This window comes from Uloborus diversus, chromosome 3 (genome assembly GCF_026930045.1).
Source record: "Uloborus diversus isolate 005 chromosome 3, Udiv.v.3.1, whole genome shotgun sequence".
Classification (NCBI taxonomy): domain Eukaryota; kingdom Metazoa; phylum Arthropoda; class Arachnida; order Araneae; family Uloboridae; genus Uloborus; species Uloborus diversus.
In genome coordinates, this window is record NC_072733.1 from 142,153,525 (window position 1) to 142,177,087 (window position 23,563).

At 36.5% G+C, this 23,563-nt stretch overlaps 1 protein-coding gene across 1 annotated transcript in view; it reads left to right on the forward strand.

The window, feature by feature from the left end:
• LOC129218966 (uncharacterized) overlaps positions 1-23,563 on the forward strand; it is a 165,227-nt gene extending 141,664 nt beyond the window's left edge. The window contains exon 3 of the mRNA XM_054853286.1: positions 23,483-23,563. Within this exon, the coding sequence (XP_054709261.1) occupies positions 23,483-23,563 (81 nt within the window). The remainder of the gene's footprint in view (positions 1-23,482) is intronic.

The following is a 23,563-nucleotide window of genomic DNA, read 5'->3' on the forward strand; positions in this document are numbered from 1 at the left end:
TGTCATTTTAAGTTCAAGTTATGTTTTTCGCAATCACGAGCGTGTCTGTGTATGTATGTAGGCGTCTACGTGTGTGTATTTAAGCGCGCGTTTGTGTGTGTGTATGTAAGCGCGCGTTTGTGTATATATCTATGCGACAGTGTGTAGGAATTCATGTGTGTAGGAATGCGTGTGTGTATGTAGGATATAGACGCAACTTGGAGACGGTTTTCGCTAGAGGAGTAGCATCGGGAGGGGCCGGGCGACGGTGGTGCTGCAGAGAAAGACGGGGGGGGGGGGGGAATAAAATGGTAGGAACGTCATTCAAAGGTCAAATTAAAACAATAAGCAATTCATGGTTGCTCAACTGAGTTTAGCCTTTGAGTTTTTAGCCATGGCTGAAACACATTGGCCAAAAATTCAAACTACGTCATGCTTGTCATCCACCCTGAATACGAGTTTTCTAACAACCGTTTACTGAACTTAATGCTATCTGGGATTTTTACGTATTTATGGATCACTGTTGGTGGTCGAAGATGCCCAGCAGCGTTTGCAGTGAATAAAACTGTGACACATTCTTTTTCATCATTGTTCACAACTTGGTATACATTTTTGTCACCTTTCATTGCAAGCACTGGGGATACCTTTGGATTGAGAAAAAAAAAGCAGTTTCGTCGCCATTAAAAATTTAATTTGGATTTTCTAAAGTGCCAAGATGATTGTTTTCTTTTAAATAGTCGTAAACTGTCTTGAACCAGTTGTCTAGGCTTTCTGTAATTACTTTTGAACGGAACAATGTAAGGTTTTCACTAATCCTATGAGCGACTGAAGTTTCCCGTTAAGGAAATCCATTATACCATGATTTCCCAGGGCTTCCATCAGTAAAAGAATTATTTCTCCCCAATTCCTTTAAGAGCAGATGCACGCTCTCTAAAAAATTTTCTTTTAATATCGGAAACCTGCTTTAGATGATGAGGATATCCAGAGTACGAGTATTTGCTCTTCATCCTTTGAAAGCACGAGGTCTGGACCTATCCTTCTTATGCTAGGATAAACCCCTTTCACTTTGTTCTAAAGTGACTCGTGGGTCTCTATTTTTCCTTTCTGAAGCGGCAACACTCATACCGTTTCTATTTGCATCCAATAAGGCTGTTTGCATCAATTTTTTACTGTAAGAGAATTTCTTGGCAGGGGGGGGGGGCATCCTGAACTGAAAAAAATTCACTATTCTGAGGCTCCAAAAAATATGGCATGAGTAACAGACACCCTGTCTGACACTAGTCATGTTGTTCGATTTTTAATATTGAACCTGTAGGCAGAATCAAATCGATGAATAACCTCATCTGGAGCGAAAAAATAGATAAAAATGAAAAATACTTCAAGGACCAATAACAGACATGGGTGTCTGTTAGTAGAAAAGGGAGTTTTCTGGAGATGAGTAACAGACATAGATAAAACTCACATTAGATGTGGCTGTACGTGGAAAACGATGAGAAAACATAAAAGAGCATAGTTCAAACATTAAAAATAAGTCCAGCATGCACTCATGTCGACATTTTACAGTGCAAAATGATGGTTGAAAACACTCACCTTCTTAACGTAAACAGTTAGCTTTAGCATGAATCATCAGCTATCCTCAAGGTAGCTATTCATAACCTTCCACTACTGCCTTGTAAATACATACTGACTCATGAAATTCGCTCTGATAACACTAGATGACTGCATCGTATTCATTGGCCACAGCAACATCAGTTTAACCCGCCTAAAATTCTTATTATTTTAATCCAAACTTATGACTGTCTGTTACTGGACCCTTGTCTGTTACTGGTGAAGTCACCCTAGATAGTTTTTGCTACTTCTGGTACGATCTCTATGAAGGAAAAAAATTTTCAATGCGTGCATTTTTGGAGGCGGCTCAGTAATGGTCTGTGAAAGTTTTGCTACTGACGGAAACTATACCAATGTATGCCTGTGCATGGCGGAATGAATTCTGAGAGTAATGTTGATGTACTGAGCAGTATCATTTTTTTAACAAAAGCACCGTTAATTACTATCCTAAACAATTTGTTCCAGCAGGATAATGCCTAATTTTATATTTCTTAAACCTCAAAATCATTGTTTAATGCTTATTCCGTGAAATTGCTGTACTGGCCCGACAAAAGGCTCGATCTAAGTTTAATGGCAACTTTGAGAGGCATTCTGGCACCCGAAGTATGAAAAAAACCGCATTCAATGTCGAAACAAGCAAGAACTCATTTTCTCCATGCAAAAAGCCAGGATAAATTTTTCCAAGGATCAACTTCCATGACATCAAGACTGATAAAAGTGATTGAAAAAAAAGGGGGAAATTATTGATTACTAGGGTTTTTCAAGGCAAAATGCTCATTATCCTTATAATTTTGTCCAGTTTTAACAGTGTTATTTTTTTATTAATTACGGCAAAACATTTATACTTCATATTTTCAAATATTCTGCTTTCCACAACGATTTCTGGCATAAAAACATAAAAAGGCACTTTGTGTATAAATTTCAAAGAATTTTTTCAGAAATAACTTTTTTCTGTGCTATTTTCTTCTGTCCTTATAATTCCGACTACCACTGTATCACTAAGATAGCCTGATTCCATTTACTTTGTCTGCATTATGCAAATGAAATAAGTGTAAGTTGTTTATTCTACACTGCTGTGCAAAAATTAAGGACGAAGTCGAAAATTTAGCATATCAGCTGAACGAAGAGGCAGAGCGGACAGAAAGACCAATAAGGAGATTAAGTAAGGTGATGTACGGTAGCACATGCGCAGATATGCAGGCAGACGTAATGGGGGAGTGTCTGAGTAGTATAAAGCATGTTGTCGGTGTAAGATCAGTATTTCTGGCAAAGAGATTGCACGCCGTATAGCAGTTAAAATCACACCGAGTTGCTGCCTCAGCGAGAAATGGCGAATAATCAATCTGTTAGACGACATCTGGATGCTTTTATCCGAGGTCGAATCATTGGGAAGTTGGAGGAAGGCCGCAGTGTGACAAGTGTGGCTGCAGAGTTCGGAATTGCTCACAGCATCGTTTCACGACTTTGGAGACAATTTCAAACTACAGGAACATCTTTTCGGGGGTTCAGTAGTGGTCGTCCACGAGGAATCACACCCGCAGATGACCGGTATATTGTCTTACAGGCCAGAAGAAACAGGCGGCAGACAGCGGGAGGAATCGCTAGACACACGACACAGGTGACTGGACGACCGATATCGCGTTTTACCGTGGCCAGAAGACTGCACGTGGTGGTCTGTTTGCACGACGCCCTATATAGTGTGTACCTCTAATGCCTGCCCCTTCGGAGAAGGCGTTCTCTGTGGTGCCGGGAACACCGGAATTGGAGAGACAATGAATGGGGACGAGTACTCTTTACAGATGAGAGCAGATTCAGACTGAGTAGCGATTCTCATCGCATACTCATCTGGAGAGAGCGGGGAAGCCGCAATCATCCCTCGAACATCATTGAAAGGGACAGGTATGGATGTCGCGGTGTTCTCGTTTGGGGAGGCATCATGCTTGGTAGTCGTACAGACCTTCACATCTTCGACGCAGGTTCAGTCAACGGGACCCGTTATTGTAACGAGATTCTTCTTCCATATGTGCGTCTTTTTAGAGGCGCTATGGGCCCGTAATTCCTTTTCATGGACGACAATGCACCATGTCATCGCACAGTAGCTGCCTAACAGCTCTTAGAGAGTGAGGATATTGAACGTATGGATTGGCCGGCACGATCTCCGGATCTCAATCCCATCGAGCATGTATGGGATTTTCTAGGCAGACGCTTGGCAGCTCGTACCTTACCACCAGTAACGATTAGGGAGCTTCGATTGGCGCTTCAAAACGAATGGGCATCAATGCCTCAACAACTCATTGACACCCTCATTCTCAGCATGAGCAGACGCTGTCAAACCTGCCTAGCAGTCGGGGGAGATCATATCCCCTACTAAAGATCGGACGTTTCTTGCTGGACACCCATCACAGGGATGTTTCGGCCTTCAGTCGCATTGCGCTCCAAGCTACTTTTTCAATAAAGCTTCTTTTTATCCCTCTGATTTCTCTTTTAGTAAGTGTTGCTTACATTACACATGTCCTTACGTATTGGGGATCTTACTGTATTAAATGTGTTGATTTGGAAAGCTTTTGTACAAAGTTATATTGAAAAAACCGTCTCGTCCTTAATTTTTGCACACCAGTGCAGTTATAAGTAACAATGAAACAAAGCGTAGGATTTGTGGTATTTTACTTGTTTCGGCTTGTTTTATGGTTTTTATGCATTAGTTTCAATAATTCTTAAATTCCAATAAATCTCTGAGCTGTCATTCTTGGTTGAAGTTGAAGAATATTTTGAGGACCAGCTGGGAATTCTTTGAGTATTCTCAGGAAGTACTATGCGTCCAATTGAGTAGGGGAGACCGGGGCAAGATGACGAGCCGGGCAAGATGACGAATGCCTTAATTTTTCTATTCTCCACTAGGTAACTGCATCAAATGCATGATACTGGCTCTCCTATCCGCTGTTCGTTCAGCAATAGTATAGAGACGCTGAAATTGCGATATTTGTGTTAGTTTTGAAACTCTGATTGTTTACCGTTGCCACGGTATAACTTTTATGCATGAGTAAATAAGCTCTGCTACAGATACAGAGAAGATATATCGTGTTTCTTTAGTATTTATGAGTAACTTAGTTTAAATACTACCTATTACCATGAATAAATATCAATTAGGCGCCTTCTCTTATGGCAATGGAGAAAAATCCGTTCAAACAGGCAGTCCGGGGTAAGATAACAGATCGAAGCGCGGGGCAAAATGACGAGCTCGTCATCTTGCCCCGTGTTTCGGCATTTATTAAAATAACTATATTATCCATTTTATTAAATCCTGTAAACGCTTATTTGTCTGTGTGTTTGTCCACGCGACCTTGCGCTTCTATAACTAGTTAATCTAATGACTAGTTGACTGAATTAAACCAAGCAAAGAATCTCGTGCTCTGTTGGTTATTGACAATCATAAATCTCACATAACTTTGCAGGCTATCTTATATTGTAGTGAAAAACATTATCATGGTTGGGTTTCCACCCCACACAAAGCATCGTCTCTAGCTACTGATGCGTCATCTTTCTGCCCATTAAAAACCTAATACAGCCAAGCATGTGAAAACTTTGTGGTCATTCATCGAGGACAAACTATCACAGACAAAAATATTGGTGAGCTTTTAAGCACCGCTTACTTCAAAGCAGCTACATTTGGAAAATGCCGCTAAAGGATTTAAAGAATGAGACATGAGACTCATTCTCTTGTTTTTAGCGAACTATGATGTTGTTGGCAATGAAACTGAGAATAATAGTGCTAATCTTCAGACCTTGAGAGTAGAAAATCAACATATAAACCCTCTAGACGAAGCAGAAGTTATGGCAAATGCTCGTACCGATGCACGAAAGAAGCCTGTTAGTGTTTCTGATTTCATTGCATTGCCTAAAGCAACACAATGTGTGAAAACAAAAAGGAAAAGCAGAAAACTAAACTCACACATTCTTACACGCACACCCATCAAAGGAATGTCAGAACAAGGAGCAAAGAGAAAGGAAATAATTAATCATTTAAAACAAAAAGAGAAATTTTAAGCTCGTGAAGCTAAAAATGGAGTAAAAAAACTCTAAGTTCCTCATGCCAAGCAATCCAGTTGAAACAACTTCAAATAATGGTGTTATAAGATGCCCTGCTTGTAAAGAGAAATAGTGTGACACTGCAACAGAAGAATGAATTCAGTGCTGTAAAAGCCAAAAGTGGTGGCATGAGGAATGTTTCAATTATGAAAATGACATTTTTATTTGTTAGCTGCACAACTTAACGCTTCAACAATACGCTACAATGCATTACGCTTAATTTGATATTTTGTAAGATGTAAAACACAGTAATCATTTGTAAAGCTAGATAACATATGCAAAACATAAGATATGTTCAACCTTTTTCAACGTCGTCATCTTGCCCCAAGGCCAAAGTCATCTTGCCCCAGTACTGGGGCAAGATGACGATTTGTTAGGGTTATGAAAAAATAAAAATATCCTTCGTTATTTTTATTCGAAAAATTAATTGGTAATATATTTAATACTACAAAGGACTACTCTAACAGCTCACGTAAAGTTAATTTTACGATCCTTAAAAATAAATTAATAAACAACAAAAATTGTTAGCATAGTCATCTTGCCCCGGTCTCCCCTACTAAAAAATTCGGTTGGTTCCCAAGTTGTCATTTTCAGGACATTTTTTGGCTCTGTGATCTCGTTTACTGTAACCACACGAATTGTGTAATAATGAGTAAATAAATAAATGGGCAGCAATCAAGAGAGCATATAAATTTTATTTAACTATTTGTTTACTTTTTTTTGGATGCTATTTGCCATCGTCTTCCTGTTATTCAGATATAAGGTCTTAAAGCCTCACAAAATTTTTAGAAACATAGTTAAAATTAAAGACTCGGCAAGAAATTGAAGGTATTAAAGTCGCGTGGTATCTTGCAGGTACCTCGCAACTTCCCCGTCTGCAAGGGAAAGGAGATCTATCTGCAATGCGTGTAAAAGATATCTTCCATCTCTCCCAGAAACTGGTTGAATTTGGTGACTTTTCTTGAAATTTCGGCAGACTTTAGATTTTGATAACGGAGCGAAAACAAGTTCTACGATACTCTTCCGACTGCTACTCATTTACATATTTTTTTATCATCGTTACAATATACACTGGTGTGCAAAAATGAAGGACGAGACGGTTTTTTCAATACAACTTTGTACAAAAGCTTTCCAAACCAACACATTTAATACCGTAAGATCCCCAATACGTAAGGACATGTGTAATGTAAGCAACACTTACTAAAAGAGAAATCAGAGGGATAAAAATAAGCTTTATTGAAAAAGTAGCATGGAGCGCAATGCGACTGAAGGCCGAAACATCCCTGTGATGGGTGTCCAGCAAGAAACACCCGGACTTTAGTAGAGGATATGATCTCCCCCTACTGCTAGGCAGGTTACACAGCGTCTGCTCACGCTGAGAATGAGAGTGTCAATGAGTTGTTGAGGCATTGCTGCCCAACAACTCATTGCAGCGCCAATCGAAGCTCCCGAATCGTTACTGGTGGTAAGGCACATGCTGCCAAGCGTCTGCCTAGAAAATCCCATACATGCTCGATGGGATTGAGATCCGGAGATCGTGCCGGCCAATCCATACGTTCAATATCCTCACTCTCTAAGAGCTGTTCGGCAGCTACTGTGCAATGACATGGTGCATTATCGTCCATGAAAAGGAACTGCGGACCAATAGCGCCTCTAAAAAGACGCACATATGAAAGAAGAATCTCGTTACAATAACGGGTCCCGTTGACTGAACCTGCGTCGAAGATGTGAAGGTCTGTACGACTACCAAGCATGATGCCTCCCCAAACGAGAACACCGCGACATCCATACCTGTCCCTTTCAATGATGTTCGAGGGATGATTGCGGCTTCCCCGCTCTCTCCAGATGAGTATGCGATGAGAATCGCTACTCAGACTGAATCTGCTCTCATCTGTAAAGAGTACTCGTCCCCATTCATTGTCTCTCCAATTCCGGTGTTCCCGGCACCACAGAGAACGCCTCCTCCGATGGGCAGGCGTTAGAGGTACGCACCGTATAGGGCGTCGTGCAAACAGACCACCACAGTGCAGTCTTCTGGCCACGGTAAAACGCGATATCGGTCATCCAGTCGCCTGTGTCGTGTGTCTAGCGATTTCACCCGCTGTCTGCCGCCTGTTTCTTCTGGCCTGTAAGACAATATACCGGTCATCTGCGGGTGTGGTTCCTCGTGGACGACCACTACTGAACCCCCGGATAGCTGTTCCTGTAGTTTGAAATTGTCTCCAAAGTCGTGAAACGATGCTGTGAGCAATTCCGAACTCTGCAGCCACACTTGTCACACTGCGGCCTTCCTCCAACTTCCCAATGATTCGACCACGGGTAAAAGCATCCAGATGTCGTTTAACAGATTGATTATTCGCCATTTCTCGCTGAGGCAGCAACTTGGTGTGATTTCAACTGCTATACGGCGTGCAATCTCTTTGCCAGAAATATTGATCTTACACCGACAACATGCTTTATACTACTCAGACACTCCCCCATTACGTCTGCCTGCATATCTGCGCATGTGCTACCGTACATCACCTTACTTAATCTCCTGATTGGTCTTTCTGTCCGCTCCACCTCTTCGTTCAGCTGATATGCTAATTTTTCAACTTCGTCCTAAATTTTTGCACACCAGTGTAGTATGTTTTCCTGGTAATGATAGAAGTACGTTTTTCTGAGTATTCTAGGGAACCAACACCAATGACGTGACAAAAATCCTCTGGATCTTGTGGATCTACTTATTTTAGCATATATGGAGAGTTTGAAAATGGCCTTACCTGCATGGAAGCTCATTGGCATAGTCGTAGCCATGATTCCCGTAAGGGAGGGGCAAGCATAGGCGCAACAAGACAGTGATTTTTAGTTCCCATCCCCCCTAGGGCTGACATCGGATATAGCTTAAAATTATATAGTACTCTTCTCACCTTAAAAACGCATTTTGTGCTATTTTCGGTCAGTTAAGTTTAGAAAAAGCAGTTATTTTTCCCTGCCCCGGAAATTTTGCGAAATTGAGCTCTGATATTGCAGTTTCAAATTATCTTCTGTGACATTTGGGAAGAGTGTGGGAGTCAGATGTTCTCTTGTATAGGGAGAGCAGATGGCCCTCAGTGCCCCCCTCTTACGGCCACATGCTCATGGCTACTCATCTCCTTTAGTTTTTTTTTTCTTTTTTTAGATATGATAGAATTTCAAACTAATTATGGATGAACATGAATATAAACTACATAAGTTCTGCATTTGTATTGTTGTTAGAATTTAAGTTCTGTTTTAAACCGCCCCTTCATTTGATGCTTTCCAGGAAATTTCAGCGACACCTCAGTGCGATTGATTAGCGTTCTTAGCTTCGGACAAAGAATTTTTTTTTATCAACAAAGAAAAAAAAATTGGACAAATTCTTTCATCACGAAGGTTTAAAAAGCATTACAAGGAAGTCTGACGTCATATTCCTAGTCCCAGCCGAAAATTAAACTTCGGAATTTATCGATAATGCTGCCATCTAGTAGCTAGCAGTCAGCAAATTTACCAAATCCTTTAAAGCAAATTTTAGTGCTTTCTGGATAAAGATTAAAACTAAATTTCCGATTAACTTAAAGAAAAAGGTAGTTATGACTCAAATTCTACGTAACCTCTGAAACGAAGTTTGAAAAATAAGCGGAAAATATTGTTTTTTACTTATAAAATTAAAAAACAAGTTTTTAAAAAATAGTTTTTATTAATTGCTTTTTTAATGAGAAATACTAAAAGGGAACGAAGAAGAATATACTTTATTTCGAATAAGAAAAAGGTAAAAAACCGATAATAATAATTGATTTTTCCGTTCATGTTTTTCGTAAAACCCAAAGTTAGTCTCCTAAAATTCATAACATCTGGACCAGAAAGCACAAGATCATGTACCTAATAATTCTAAAAAAATTCCATATTTTTGAAATTGATACTATTGTTTTTGGTTGATTATTGATCGTAAAAACCGTTTAAGTAGAAACTATATAAATAAATAATATGCATATATATATATATATATATATATATATATATATATATATATATTAGGGCTCGACCGATGGCATTTTTTGGCCGATGGGCCGATGCCGATTGTTGGCCGATTGTTCAAAGATGGCCGATGGCCGATGGCCGATTGTTTTCCTCCAAATGGCCGATTGCCGATGGCCGATGCCTTTGGCCGATGGCAAAAAAAAAATCAAACAGCAATAAATTGATAAGTTTGTCAGGGATTTAAAGGATCATTGATTCATTTCACTTTACTTCCTTTCTACGAATAAAGAATTGTAATCACCATAAAAAAATAAATAAATAAATAAATCAGATTTCGACCTAAATTTCTATTTTACGATTACCTAATTTATACTTCACAAGTTTTTTCGGCACATCTGTACATGCATATGTACCTAAGAATATATAGATGACCGAAATATCCATTTTGAACGCCTCCTCAGCTAATTATTGCAAATTCTCTTGTGATGTCTTCATGCGCGTAAAATTACGTCACTCAAAAACGTTATGAAATAGTAAGTTGAAAACTCATACGTACGTAGATGATCTAAAAATTCGAGGACAAGTTGTATAAAACCTTACCCTGAATAGTTCACATTACCAAAGCACATCTATCTGCAAATTCATTAGCTAGAACGACTATGCACTTCCGCCAACGTTCGTATAGCTTTTAGAAGCACTCGTGGCTGCCATTTTTTGCAACCTCCTGTAAGGCCTCTTGCGCTGCTGCTTTAACTTCAACGTGGGAAAGAAGGCAACTTGCATGTTGAGGATGCACGGTTTGATTGGTCAATACTCTGATATGACAAACAAATAAAATAACATTTCGTCGGAGTTAGCTCCATGTGACTTTTACCTGTTCCCAGCAAAAAAAAACATTTGCATGGACGCCGCTTTCTTCCGCCAGGAGAAGATAAAGCTGCATCATAGAAGGTAGCAAAAAATGGCTTCCAGGCGTGTTTCCAAAAGTTATATGAACACTGGCAGAAGTACATAGTCCCTCAAGGTGACCGTTTGAAGGTGGATGTGCTTCGGCAATGTAAACTAGTCTGGGTAAGGTTTTATACAGCTTGTCCCCGAACTTTTCGATCGTACTACGTACAATCTGTGTAGAGTGTAGTTATGCTTCTCCTTTTTTGACTGCTGTATGATGAAAGCGAAAGAACAACAGTCAAAAAAAAAAAAAAAAAAAAAGAAAGAAAGAAAGAAAGAAAAAAGGAAGAAAAACAAACAGACTGTTTAATAACCAATTGATTTTTTTTTTTTTTTTAATTGAACATATAACTAAGATTTCAGTAATATTGTAATCAGGCTTGGAGTTGATTACGAGAAAATGTAATCGATTACGATTATGATTACGATTATAATTATCTGCCAAAACGTAATTACGATTACAGCAACGATTAGATTATGTCAAAAATGTAATCGATTACAATTACGATGAGCCGATTACGATTTTGATTACGATTACAGACTCGTGAGAGGAAAATACATGCACACATATACTATATTATTCTCATTATTATTTTGCGGCAACAATGTCATAGTTAAAAAATTATGATTTTTGATTGTGCTTTTAAATGCTACATAACTATTTTGACCATATATCCTGCACAGGTAATTAGGTGTCCCATATCCAAATGACTTGCCACATTAGAATGCATTTTGTACATGATTTAAATTTTCATTATTATTTTTCATACAACCAATACAGTTTCTAAAATTTATGTACTATATTTCTACATTCTATTCTCTACAATTTGCTATAATATTATTTAATTCAACCTATTTTTTGAAAAAAAAAACCCCTATGTATTAAATTTTGCAAAACATGCATAGTATTAAAATATATTCAAATAGTATAAATAAATGATAAGAAAATAAATGTTTAAAATAAATACTGCAATCAAGACAATTTTCTATTGCATTTTAATAATACCAATGCTTTAAATGTATCATGTTTCATCCTCATTCTCTGTGAGGTATAAAACTTTCAGGCAATACTGAATAACCGCTCAACAGGTGCAGATGATGCACAAACTGACAAGTACTTGGGAGCAATTTTGCTCAGTAATGGGTATACATGAATATTGGATCCCTAGTATTCTAGGGGAACAATATTATGCCCATTTGGTACGCTAGTTTCACACGCATTTATTTCGCTTTCGATTTTCTCCTGTGTTAAGGAATTATTATTTTTGTAAGTGCTGGCTGTTTTTTTTTTAAATGCGAACAATTTCCTTTTTTTTTCAGGCTGTTTTGGTGACACATCTTTTGTGTCCTTATCTTCTGATTCAGTGCAAATGTTATGACAGTCTTTGTTAGACATTATTTCTTCCTTGATAATTTCTTTTATTTTATTTTTTGTGCTTGAATCGTACCAGTTGCATTTGAGCCTTGGGTCTAAAAATGAAGCCACTTGAAATGCTTCCGATTCTTCATAGTGACTCATTCTAGAAGTTAGTGCTGACAACAGCTTTTTTACTGTCGTATTAGAGTATTGCAAATTTTTGGTCAGGAGGTCCTCAAGATGGTGCTTGAAAACTCTTAAAGCAATATAATTGGAAAGCACTTTAAAAAGTAAAAATTAGTATAATAAGTTTTGCTATGATTTCCAGGCATTATTTTTTCCCCCACATGCATAAGCATTTTATAATGATATTTTATATCTCAGTTTCAAAAACAAATGTTTTTACAAAGGTTAAAACAAATGTTTTTAAAATCTTTAAATGCAAACTTTTTCTCTTATATACCTATTAAAAAGTATCAGCATTGAAATATAAAGCATAAATTTAAGATTAAATTAGATGTGAAAATATTTTGAAAAATCACTTACCAGAGTGATGTCATCACAAAAATCAAAGAACCGCTAAGATAGTGCGTGTGAATGAGCACTGAAGTGCAAATCCAAATTCGCTCTTCTTTTGACAAAATTCCTCCTCTTCCGCCAATGAAAGTAAAAAAAAAAAAAAACACCAAAGGCATAAAACTGTTTTTATAGAACTTTGTCGGAACGAAAACATGTGTTCGTACAGCACTGTTGATATTGCTCTCTTTCCAAGGAGGGCTTGTTTGTCTGTCATTCACAGATGAAAAGGAAAATTGATGACCATTACAACTTGGGGACGCGTTCCTGTCAATGACACCTGAGTCCTTTGTACGTTTCTATTGAAGTCTTATTTTTTCCTCAGTCCAGATCCCATCGTCTGCATAGCATTGTAGAAACGCAACTTGAAAGTTTTCACTTTCAGCAAGTCGAGATTACACGATTATGGTACAAAATTACGATTATCTAAACTTAGATTACAATTACTATTATGCAAGAAACACTTGATTAAAATTACGATTACAAGATTACGAGTGTCCCATTGACAGATTATGATTACAATTACACAAAAATGTAATCGATTACGCAGATTACGATTACGTAATCGGCGATTACTCCAAGCCTGATTGTAATAATGTATGGATTTAGGTACATTAAACATAGTTAGAAAACACTACATTATGTTGTTTAATCATTAAAAAAATAAGAATAAAACTATGAAACCGTCAACTAATTACGGAATTAAAGTGGAAAGATTGCACGTAGACTTTTTTAGTCATCAAATTAAACAAAAAAGGTAACAGATAAATTACAATATTAAATCAAAATAGGAATATTTTTATTCTTATTTAAAATTTATGAATAGAAAAGTTTGCATTTTTCATAAAAACTATAACAGTGACATAAATTTTGCTGAAAAAAGAAATAGCCATGAAAAGAACGAGGTTCTCAAAATAATTTTTTTACAATTTAAATTTAGCAATAAAATTCTGAAATTTAAAAAATTGCATAATAGAAAATCCTTAAAACTTTTCTATAAAAAACGAAAATATCTTATTCATTGATTTTATATAAATACATAAAAATAGTTACTCACAATAAAAAAAATCGATTGTTATTAATGATGCAAGAAAGATGGCGCATGACGAAACATAAGTGAAACAAGTATGAGAAATACGCAAAATGACATTTCTTGACTAAAATAAATAACCGCTAAATATTTAAGAAATGCTTGAAACGACGAGGGAAGGTTGGGGGGGGGGCACCCTCCTGATTTTGGAGTAACTCACACTTCGGCTCATTTTTACTTCCTTTTACAAAAAAGGAAGTATTGTATTCGCGAAAAAAATTTCACTCAAAAATCGGCCTTAATTTCCATTTTGCTCACCCTTGAATGAATGTTGAGTTTTTTCTTTTTTCAACCCGACCACACGCGGATAAGTGCCTAAGAACGTATAGACCGCCGAAATATCCATTTTGACAATCCCCGAGTTAATTACAACGAATTTTCCCGTGACGTCCGTATGTACGTATGTGCGTATGTGCGTATGTATGTCGCATAACTCAAGAACGATATGTCCTAGAAAGTTGAAATTTGGTACGTAGACTCTTAGTGAGGTCTAGTTGTGCACCTCTCCTTTTTGTTGCAATCGGGTGTTTTTAAAGGGGGCTTTTGTCCCTTTTTTGGGGGAAAATCATTGTTAATTTCGATGCAAACTCAAGTGGTGTTATAATTTAGCGGACACTTGACGATATATGGCCACTCTTTTGATCACCAAGTTTTGTAACCAACTAGGCGACAAATTTGGCGATTTAAAAAATATTTATTTTTTTTTAAAATCTGGTTTCAATTTGGCCACTGTTGGTGATATTTAGAGAGTTAATTATTGAATCACATTAAAATTGCCAATAATGGGGAAATAACATTAAGTTGGTGTAAAAAGAAGTCATGTGATGCACACGTCAGCTCGTTTTAGTACAGGACCACTACCACCAACGCCTCGGAAGAGTTTCTGAATCTACTTCATCACTTCTGAAGAAAAAATTCAAAAGTCCCTTTAATTTCCGAATTATGTCATCATTCAAAACGTCTTTAATTAATTTCTTACATTAATGTTCTAAATTCTTTCAAAGCAATAGATAAAGTTTGAAGAAAAAAAAATCTCTAATTTTATGAATGGTATTAGTTTTAAACAACTCAGAAGTACAACTAGAGTTTAATTTCAGAAATTGAGGGAGTGGGAGGAGAGGCACGCTAGTGCTCTCGGAAATTAAAAAGATAGTCGTAAAAAAATAGTTCAAAATAATCATAAACATTGAGCAGAAAAAACCTTTCAAAACTTGCACCCGAGTTTGTTTTGACGTGCAGTGGCGGATTTAAATATAGCAAATGTTGCAATTGCGCGAGAGGCCTCATATTCATAGGGACACCGCAGGAGTAACAAAAATGCTTCTGATAAATGTTTTACAATTTCTGTGATAGAGAAATAGGGCCCCAAAATGTATTTCGACGGGCCTCAAACTTGTAGCTCCGCCGAAGCAATACAGAAAAGACTGCATTACTGTGATTCATATTACAAGTATCGAAAAATTAAAAATTACCGTCGTTTCAACTGGAATCTAACAAAATGAAACAAAACCGGTTTCGCCATCTCATATTTATTTCCATGGTCTCCAATTCGGCAATATATCACCGAATGATCGTCAGTCTGAGACGATATATTAGTTTAGCATTCAAATAAGTAATTAACAGCAACAAAAATGTGTAAATAGGCTTTTTAGAACACCCGATCGAAAACAAAAAGTGAATTTCACAACTGGAACGTGCGCACACCCCACATGCGAAAATTTATCCTTCTACAGCTTACTATTTTTGAGTTATAACTTATGAGAGATACATACGTACATCCAGCTGCAAGAAACAACGCAATAATTAACTTGTTTGGTACCTCAGATTGCAGTATTAAAAACTCTTTCAGGGGTGACTGATAGAGGTGTCATACTGAAATTTAAGTAAACAATTCTATATGAAAACAATGACTCCCTTTACTATTAAAAAGTATTAAAAAGTAAAACAGCATAGGTCCTTTTTTCTTCAAAAACATCGGCCAATTCCATCGACTTTTCGATGTTTTTTACGGCCGATGGGCCGATGTTTCCTGCAAGTTAGCAGCGGCCGCCGATGCCGATGGCTAAATTGTTAAACCATCGGCGCCGATGCATCGGCCAGGCCGATGCATCGGTCGAGTCCTAATATATATATATATATATATATATATATATATATATATATATATATATATATATATATATATATATATATATATATATATATATATATATATATATATATATATATATATATATATATATATATATATTCGGGTGGGCCAAAAAAATCGAATTTTTGCAGAGCGCTTAGCCCTTAGTGCGGAAAATTTGTGACTCCCTAACACTAATTACTGTGCAAAATTTCGTGACTAATGTCTTCTGCTCTGGCAAGAGACTTTAGTTTTTGAGATTTTCAGAAAAATATCAAATAAAGAGATAAGTTACAAAATATTTTAAATTCCGCTGAACTTTAATCCTTAGAACGGTAATTTTTTAATTTCCTAACACAAATTATTGCGAAAAATTTTCAAGCCTGTGAGTTAATTTTTTCTGCTCTGGCGAGAGGTCTGAATTTTGCGAATGTTACATGAAATTCCATAAATACGAGTGACACTTTATAAAATAGCTACATCCCTAATACCCTGCAATACTTCAAATTTTTAATCACATCAACGGCATAAGACCATCCCTTAAACCAGGTCCCTCCTTTAAGGGGTTAGGGTGAAGGGGGTCAAGGGCCCCCTTACTTTTTTTTTTTTTTGATAAAATTTCATTGAGTTCACGCCCTTTATCCCCAACCCCTCCAGGAAAAAAAAAATAACGGGCACGTCTTGAACTGAAATCGGCTTTTATTTCGTTGTTTATGCGGGGAAAATGATGAGGAAGTTACGTGGTTTAAATATTTGATTGTTGTTGTCTGTTGTATCTGATACATATTTCAAAATATTTTCAATTCACTGAACTAAAAGCTGGAATCTTCAATTGGAGCAAAAGCTTCACAGACCCCCTCCAGTGTGACCCCCCCCCCTAAACTTTAAAGGACGGACCTGGTTCAAGGGGTGGATTGATGTCGTTGATGTGATTAAAAACTCTTAGTATTTGCAGCGTATTAGGTATGTAGTTACTTTGTAATGTGTCACTAGTATTTACGGAATTTTATGTAAAATTCTCAAAATTCCGGCCTCTTGCCAGAGCAGAAAAAATTAACTCACTGGCTTAAAATTTTAAGCAGAAGTTTCTGTTGTGAAGTTAAAAAGTTACTTCACAAAGACTTAAAGTTCAGCGGAATTTAAAATATTTTGTAAATTTTCTATTTATTTGATGTTTTTCTAAAAATCTCAAAAATTCAAGTCTCTTGCCAGAACAGAAGACACTAATTCAGAGTCACGAAACTTTGCACAGTATTAGTGTTAGGGTATCACAAATTTTTCGCACTAAAGCTAAGTGCTCTGCAAAAGTTCGATTTTTTTCGGCCCATCCTTTATATTTATATATATATATATATATATATATATATATATATATATATATATATATATATATATATATATATATATATATATATATAGTTTCTTTCGAAGACAATCTTTGTATATAGTTACAGCGAAGTGCATAAAAGAAGCCTCTATTCTAGACTGCTTAGCCAAAACATTAAATTTTAGTCGAATTCTAGCAACAAATATTATGCGTTATCTTTTATCGTATCATTTTCAACAATCGAACCCAAGAATTTCTAAGAAAATCCCCAAAATCCAAAAATCCAAAATTCAAAATCCATCGAGATCTTGAAGAAAAACACAAGCTTTACCAATTCCGCTCAAACGTCATAGTTGAACCAATGGTATTTGGTTGAACCCTATCGCAGGGTGTCCCTCCTACCACCATACTGAAAACCAGTCCAGAATACAGTATCTAGAAAAAATATGTGTGATCTGGAGTTTGATGAAAGATTCAAAAATTTTACAAGCTTTTGAAGTTGTGCGTGACGTCAGTCGAAATTTCACTCGAAATTTCAGGTATCGGGATCAGTTCATCAATCTTTAAATTTTTGTTGCAAGGGCGCCCCTGAATTTTGTTTTGACCCTCCTCATATTGTGTAAGTAGTGTCACATAATCTAGAATTAAGAAGAGAAAAATCGAAATGAATTTTTAAAAAAGGGTTTTTCTACCCAGGGCCTGAGAATGATCCAGAGGCTCCAACCCTGGATTTTTAAAACAGATCTATAGGTTTAGTAATAGTTTGAGTGATTGAGACGTGTTTAACAGTGAGATCCGGGTAGTTAAAATATGGTAAAAAATGATTTTGCAATGTAAAATATAAATTTAAAAAAAAAAAAAAAAACAAGTCCTTCTCTTGAAAATTGCTTCATGTTTTTTGTTTTCATTAAATGTCCGTTACCATTCCTGTATAGTTTTTAAGGTAAATATAGTTTTGATTTTTCAGAAATCTATCTTTTTAAAAATACGTAATGCCAATTTTTTGAAACACGTTCTTTTTTGATGCGTGTGTGAACCTTTAAGTTTATTTTAATTTTTTTTTTGTTAAACTTTTGAAAAAAATTGAACACTAGGTTTTACATCCGAAACACTTTTCTCATAATAAAAAAACTTTGACCAAGAAATCAAATAACTAATTCCCAAACATTTCAGAAGCTATACGCAACAAACGACTAGATGGCAGCACTGTTAGGTTAATGAAATGGACTTACAAGAGCAATGGCATGCTCTAGCCCCCTCCCCTCGCAGTTGATACTAAAAGTCGAAAACACGACCCTTTAATTTATTAACAATTTTCCATTCTCCAGTCCCAAAATGCATGGAAGAAATAAGCAGCAGATTATCACACTGTCAACCTGTAAAAGCAGCTTAAGTTTTTAGTCAGAGTTTCTCTTTAAAGTTCTGACAAACCAGTATCAAGCAGAGGCGGAGTGTTGTCCACCGGTCCATCGACCCGCGAGCAGGTGCACGCCCCCCCCCCCCGCTTGTACACCTTGTTTTTTTTTCTCCTTCGAACTCTGTTTTTTACGCCTATGATCCTGAGCAACGTCGTTTTTTGTCTTCTGTTTTTAGCACCTCAAACTTGACCGCCTTCAGTTTTTTTTTTTTGTTTGTTTGTTTGTTTTTTTTTTTTTGCATCCTCCAATCTGTACGCCCTTGGATTTTTTACCCCCTTGAACCTGAGCACTTTCGGTTTTTTTTTTAATTTTTAGTGCTCTCAAATCTATGCACCTTCGGTTCTTGTGCGCCCTCGAATCTGTGCGTTGTCGTTGGCACTAGAAGACTCAGTCCGCATCTGGTTTCAAGCATGTTATTTTTGCAAATGATAAACTTGAGACAAAAATCAACGAAAAAGCTTTTATTTGCAAGAGAAATGGGTCAATTCATGCGTGCAAGAGACATGAGAGTTTCGGTCTTTAAAATGAAACACCAATAATGACTATGCTTGAAATACTTGTTATAAACGAAATTTCTATTTGGACTGTTATTCCGTTCGTATCGAATACATCGCACACGTGTGATGAAAAAAAATAGGACGTTCAATGAGATCGTTAAAAATAACATTCGTTGCAGTGCGCTCTTTTCCATCAATTGTTAGGAATCCCATACCTTGCAAGGTCACAGTCAAACATTTTTTGAAAGAGGGGGGGGGGGCAGCTAGTTTCAAACATTACGTATATACACATTACACATATACAGTTTCAAGCTATCTAGTAGCATTAGGAAAGGAGTGAGGAGTTTACGAACCCTCCTTTGGAATTTTTTCGAAATAAAAGGCCTAAAAATGCATTTTACGTTATCTTTGACCAGATAAAGACAAGATTCAAAGTTCGGAGGGTTTTTAGTCTTATTTTGGTGGTTCTTGCTCTTGGGGAGGGGTGTGCCTTAGAACTGAGGGGACTGGACTCTCCCCCAATTGTACACCTTCCGGCAGGGGCATATTCCCTCGAAAATTTTTCAAAACTGAAAGTCTGAAAATGTACTCTTCGCTAATTTTAGTGGAATTAGTGTATAGGGTTGGCAGGAGAAAGAGAGGGGTGGTTGTTCGAAAATAAACGGACTGGAAATCATTTGAAACTGAGGTCTTTAAAAGCCATTTTACGTTTGACCAAGTTAGGGTTAAAGGAGTGTGTAAGCGGCAAGCCCTTGAAAATCTTTTGTCATTGAAGTCGCCAAAAGAATTTTATAAGTTGTCTTTGGGGGCATTAGGAAAGGTTATGGAGATCGGGAGCTCTTCCCAGGAAATTTTCCGAACTTCGAGGATAAAAAACGCAAATTTGGGGTTTTTTTTAGTTTGTTGAAGGGTGGCCCTGACCCGATTTTAAATCCGCGCTAGAGCACCACATTTGTACCCCTCCCATATCCAGCCTTACTTGTGCTTATATACACGTGTACTATCGCATAAATATTGTTTTGTTACTTTATGGGAACTGGTTATGGCCCTCTTATCTCCCTTGTAAGAATTCAATATGGGTTCATTTATTTAAATGCCTTTTATATGATACAATTTGAATTATAATACAGGCAAACATTAAAATTATCGCATGAATGCGAGAAAACGCCAGTGAAAATGACATATGATTTAATTTGAGAAGGGGCTAAAGCCTCTAATCCCATGAATCTGCTAGTCAATGTCATTGAGTTTGTTTCCACTATATGAGAAAATATGCAGTCATTTGCGGGTCTTTTTTTACACATTAATCTCTCATTTTATCGTTGGTGTTTGGTGAGTCTTTTGTGTGTCTTGTAGCAGTACAACCTGTTAAAATAATTCAGCAATACCATTCTTTTTCCAGTCATGACAGGTGTTTCACTATTTTTTTGTTTTTACTCCTTACATACGATTCTTTTTAACTTTACCTAAGGTAGGAAGGGTACCCGCGAGGAATTTTAAAAAAGTTGCTTCGACTCAAAAAAGTTTAGGGACTTCTACCATAGAACATTTGCCTCCATCTTCCTACTCCCTTCTAAGAACAAATTAAAAATTACTGGTGCTCACCGAAGTTGCAACATCATTAAAGATAGTCTTAAACTTGGTTTTCAGAGCCACATTTTCGAAACATTTCCGGGGGAGAATTAACTAAAACTCCTTCCCCCACGTCATTGAAATTAGGCTACAATTGCAATTGTGGAGCTTCAATTTCGGAAAACTGCATGTCCCCAAACTTTGCAAAAGCTGCTAACGCTTGCGCTTATGCGACATCAATTTAAAAAATTTTCCGGGTGTGAGCCCTAAAATCTCCTTGTTCCAAATATCAATAAAAGTATAAAACTGTGTTTCTAGAACTACAATTCTGAAAATGTTTTAAAGGAGAGCCCCCAACCTCCCTTCCCTCTCCATAACATTATCAATGACCATCTAAAATAGCATTTTTAGAGTTTTAGCTCCGAAAAATTGTTGGTTGAGGACCACCGAGTCATTCCTTCCAGTAACATTAAAGATCTACCAAAATTGCGTCTTTAAAGCTACAAGTGAAAAAAATTCCACAGGAGTCTCTCATTCCAATCTCCCTCACTATCATTAAAGATAATCTCTAACCTTCTCTAAAATTTACCTCTCTCCACCAATCTATAACCCTCACCATCATTAAAGATAATCTTTGATTTAGTTTTCAGGGCTAATAATTCGAAAAATTTCTAAATTTTCTCTTCTGAAAACTCCTTTTCCTAATGTCATCAAAGGTAAGATACAACTGCAATTTAGAGCTTTCAATTACGGAAAACTGCCAAAGATGACTTCGATTTTTACGACTTCAATTTCTAAAATTTTCCAGGGGCGCACCCAAAAATATAATCTTTCCTTACATCTACAAAGATGGTATAATACTGCGTTTTTTTTAATTAAATTTTTAAAAAGGTTTAGAGGAGAACCCCCTCCCATCTCTTTACCATATTCTAAGGTTATCTAAAATTACATTTTTTAAGTTTCAATTTCGAAAAATTGCCAGGAAGGGCCCCACCCAACCTCTATTCCTCTTAATTTTACCAAAGATCGCCTAAAACTGCCGTTTTAAAACTACAATTTCGAAAAATTCGTGGGGGAGAATCCCCCGGATCCCCTTTTCAAAGTGAATGTTATATTTACGATAAGGATCATGTGACACAGCGAAAAGCAGAGGGATGTTAGGGGACTTTTCAGAATTTCAAGTTTAATGTTCAGATCCTAGATAAGTTTTCATCGAAATTCTTATCTAAATCATGCTGTATAGCAGCACGCACCAGATCTATTGGTATCATCTCATGCCATAAAACAGAGGAGTGGCTCTCGTACCATTTGTACTGATTATTTTCAAATTTTTCATTGTGGAACTTATATCCTTTTGATTCTCCCTGCCTCATATTGCTTAGAGCTAGTAACGACTCCCTCTAAACCCAGAAGTTGAATCCACTATCTCTGTATTTATTTATTCAGTAAAAAAAGGTAAATAAGGTGTCGCAAAACTCGGGGGTCTTCAATCCTTTTCACTCAAGGGTCACTTAGAAAGGTTTGCGAGACAAGATGGACCGATATTACAACAGTATTTTTGTTCAGATAGTCTAGTCAGCGCCTTCCCCCCCCCCATATGCCTGTGGTTTTTTCCTTCTTTTTTTTTTTGGTTTTTCTTTTTAAATTAAGCGTTTTTTTTCCAGCGTGTAAGCTTCCGCTGAAAAAAAATCTATTCACAGGTCATAGGTTGGAGACCCCTGACTAAATTCAAAATCCCATTCTTCTCTCGTTTTTTTGACCTGGCGACGACCCTGACAATTTCAATGTTGTCATTATTTTAGTTGGGATACATAAATTACACATTCCGCCGAGACAGTAAATCTCACACATCTGGTAGATTGCTTTGTCTTATTAATTTCTGTCCCATTATAAAATTTGACTTGATAACGTTTTCAGCGACTCAATCGGAAATTTGGGATTCCAAAAACAGATTTTTGTTCAGCTTGAATAAGTACTATTTGATAATCATTTCATTATTGCATTAAGTTTATTCTTTCAATATCTATTTCTACGAACGAAGTCATGATAGGATTTTTTTTTTTTTTTTTTTTTGACATAACATGCACTTAAAAAGAAAAAAAAATGTTTTTAGTTCATTGTGTGTGTGTGTTTTTTTTTAATTGTGAAATAGTATTGCTAGTATTTGTAATTGTTGTTATAAATGAAAGTTGTTCATTTTTTCAGCTTGCAAGGCATTTATCTCATGCAAATTTAATTCTTGATTTTTCTGTTTTTAAGTTTTTTTTTTTTATTAAATTGATTCACTAAAAGCGAGATGCAGAGTATATGAATTTAAGTGGAAAGTAAAGGCTCAAAAAACCTATGTTTAATCCAATATGATTGCGAAATTATTATTATTATTATTATTTGGGGGGGGGGGGGAATCTGCGCCATTGATCGTGGCGGTTTAGGGGCACTCCTGGAAACCGGCAATTGTTAATGTTAATAAGTTTTTTTATGCAATATTTCCTAATCAAATATTTAAAAGTAGCCTTAGCATCTTAACTGTAAGTTGTTTTGAAGATTACATATTACGTATAATTCAGTACAATTTTTTTTAAAAAAAGTTCAGAAATATTTAAGCTGCTTTTGTTCAAACTTGTTTAATCACTTGCATTCTCGTGGTGTCATGTGACAGTAAATTTTTTGGTGTTTGAATGAGCTATGCACTAGCAATACTATATTCAGGCCTTTTAGCAGTTCAAACGGAGGTGGGGGGGGGGGGGGCAACTGCACCCTCGCTTTCAAAAGCAAAAAGGCTCTCCACTTTTCTAAATTCAAAATTAACGATTGATTGAAAAATGCTAGAATTGATGAATTTATGTGTTTAAACAAACAATTAACTTCATAAAAGTGTTTTTATATTTTACTCATGATATTTTTCCTTAAAGATTGAAATAGAACTTAGAATTGAAAGAAGGGAGTCTACTGCTGCCTTCTGCTCCGTTTTTTGTGATAACTCAATAATGTGA